Source organism: Phytophthora parasitica (genome assembly GCF_000247585.1).
Source record: "Phytophthora parasitica INRA-310 unplaced genomic scaffold supercont2.55, whole genome shotgun sequence".
Lineage (NCBI taxonomy): Eukaryota > Oomycota > Peronosporomycetes > Peronosporales > Peronosporaceae > Phytophthora > Phytophthora nicotianae.
The window spans coordinates 307,610-309,532 of record NW_008649041.1 but is presented as its reverse complement, the minus strand read 5'-3'; the positions used below and the strand labels follow the sequence as shown (position 1 = coordinate 309,532).

The 1,923-nt window shown below is 52.1% G+C and overlaps 1 protein-coding gene across 1 annotated transcript in view; it reads right to left on the bottom strand.

Annotated features, from left to right (window-relative positions):
• The window catches only part of PPTG_23888 (hypothetical protein), a gene marked incomplete at its 3' end in the record, with an annotated part of 4,184 nt that extends 3,212 nt beyond the window's left edge, over positions 1–972 (bottom strand). Inside the window, exon 1 of the mRNA XM_008913738.1 lies at positions 24–972. Coding sequence (XP_008911986.1) covers positions 24–914 — 891 coding nt within the window. The 5' untranslated portion in view covers positions 915–972. The remainder of the gene's footprint in view (positions 1–23) is intronic.
• Between the last annotated feature and the right edge of the window lie 951 nt (positions 973–1,923).

Sequence of the window (1,923 nt, the reverse complement as noted above, 5' to 3'; positions counted from 1 at the left end):
GACGGTTGCAGTAGGGCGATCACGACGGTCTTGCGCAGTCTATGAGCTACACTGCGTTGAGTGTTGATGATGTCGTACGTGGCTGCACTGTCGAGACCCGTACTGATCTCGTCCATGAGCGATATGTACTTCATACCGAACTCCATCTCGCCAGTCGTCACACGCTTGCGTTCACCGCCCGACACACCACGCAACATGTTGTCACCGACCACAGTGTCTTGGCAGATTTGCAGACCCAGCTGCTGGATCACAATCTCCGGGTAGTGTGCGAAGATGTTCTTGGTGGCTTCAAGCGCTTCGGCGTCGGTGGTACGGTGCCCCATCTCGAGCATCCCCTTGCCTTGTTCCAGCAACTTCCCGCCACAAAAAGTATGGGCGAACTCGAGAGTTTCCTTGACTGTCAACGTGGGGAAGTGCTTGTCTCGCTGGTTCACGTACGACACGAACTGCGGCAGTCGATCCACGATGTCCTTGTGCGCCACCGAGTTGAACGAGATGTCCCCCTCCATTGTGATATTCCTGCTCATAGGGAATCGGCCACTCAGTACCTTCATCAGCGCTGACTTGCCAGAACCCGGTTGACCCAATAGCAGCGTGATCTTGCCCGGAGCGAAGCGGCCACTGACGTTCTTGAGGATCTCCTTGCGGACTGTGAGTTTCTTGGGACCCATGAGTGTCTTCTTGAGCTCGTTCGGGATCGTCGGGAGCTCGTACTTAGTGGCGTGGTCGTCGGCTACCACGATGTCGGCGGATAGCGATAGGTTGCTGAAGCGCACCTCCATCTCCGGTAGGGGACGTCCTGTTGCAGCAGGGATCTTGGTGGCCATGAGGTCGTGCAACACTTGCGGACCCTTGGCCATGAGAGTCTTGCCAGACTCGTAGCTGAGCTCGGGCGTAGCAACAGGTGAGCTCATGGCAGATCCCTTGGACTACTGGCGCGGTTGGTTGTGGCAGGCAGACGGGAAATTCCAGAATGACTCGAATGGAGGTGCCCATACATACACACACGTACGTGTGCTGCAAAGACCTCGCGGTACATGCCTGCCGTTCGGACGTTGAAGCAGGTCGACTAGGTGATTGGCATCATCAGGGCCCAGAATAGTGAATTGGAGATACCCAAAACTAGACTCGTTTATGGGCATTTAATGGAAAGAGGTGAAACTGTAGAGACGGGTCATGATGACTTCCAGTTAGATCGGGTTCCAGCCCAAAACCAACCAAGTGATGATGGCATTGGTACACTGTACCATAAATTAAAGGCATCAACGGATCAGCGATCAATCAAGTGCAGGACACCTTCATTCTTCCGATGCCAATGATCGGCAGCCTAAATACGCTGGATAACGCTAACAATCGGACTAATCGGGGCAAAATGGCACAAATTCTGCGTGGCGTCAACAGGGGCGAGACGCGTAGACGTTTGTTAAAATAACCGAGGAGTTAAAAGCTGAACTTCAGTCGCAGGGGGAACTCTCACGCTTCAGTTGCGGTCCCACCTACACTACGATGGGTACTTCGATAGATACGTAGGCGCCGCAACCGGCGAGCAATTTCATGAGCTGTACTTCGTTGAACTCTTTCGCCAGTATACAACATCAGGACGGAGTGGTTGCAGAGCGCAATTTGAGAATTGACTTCTACGGTACTGTAGTCCAAGTCACTTCCTACTGCACAAAAGATACGCGTAGCCTTGGGATTTGTATTCCAAACCCTCCAGCAACGCAGGGCGTCGTCAAAACCACCGTAACATGAACGCGTTATTAGGCAATACTGGCACATACATTTCCGATTTAAGTACCCCTCCAGATAATATGTCCTTCCGAATACTATACCCGCTAGTTCGCCGTTATTTACGGTACTTTAATCGGAAGAATACGTTAATAGCATGAAATGAGATCTCCGAATTGCTGTTTCAACGTTTCA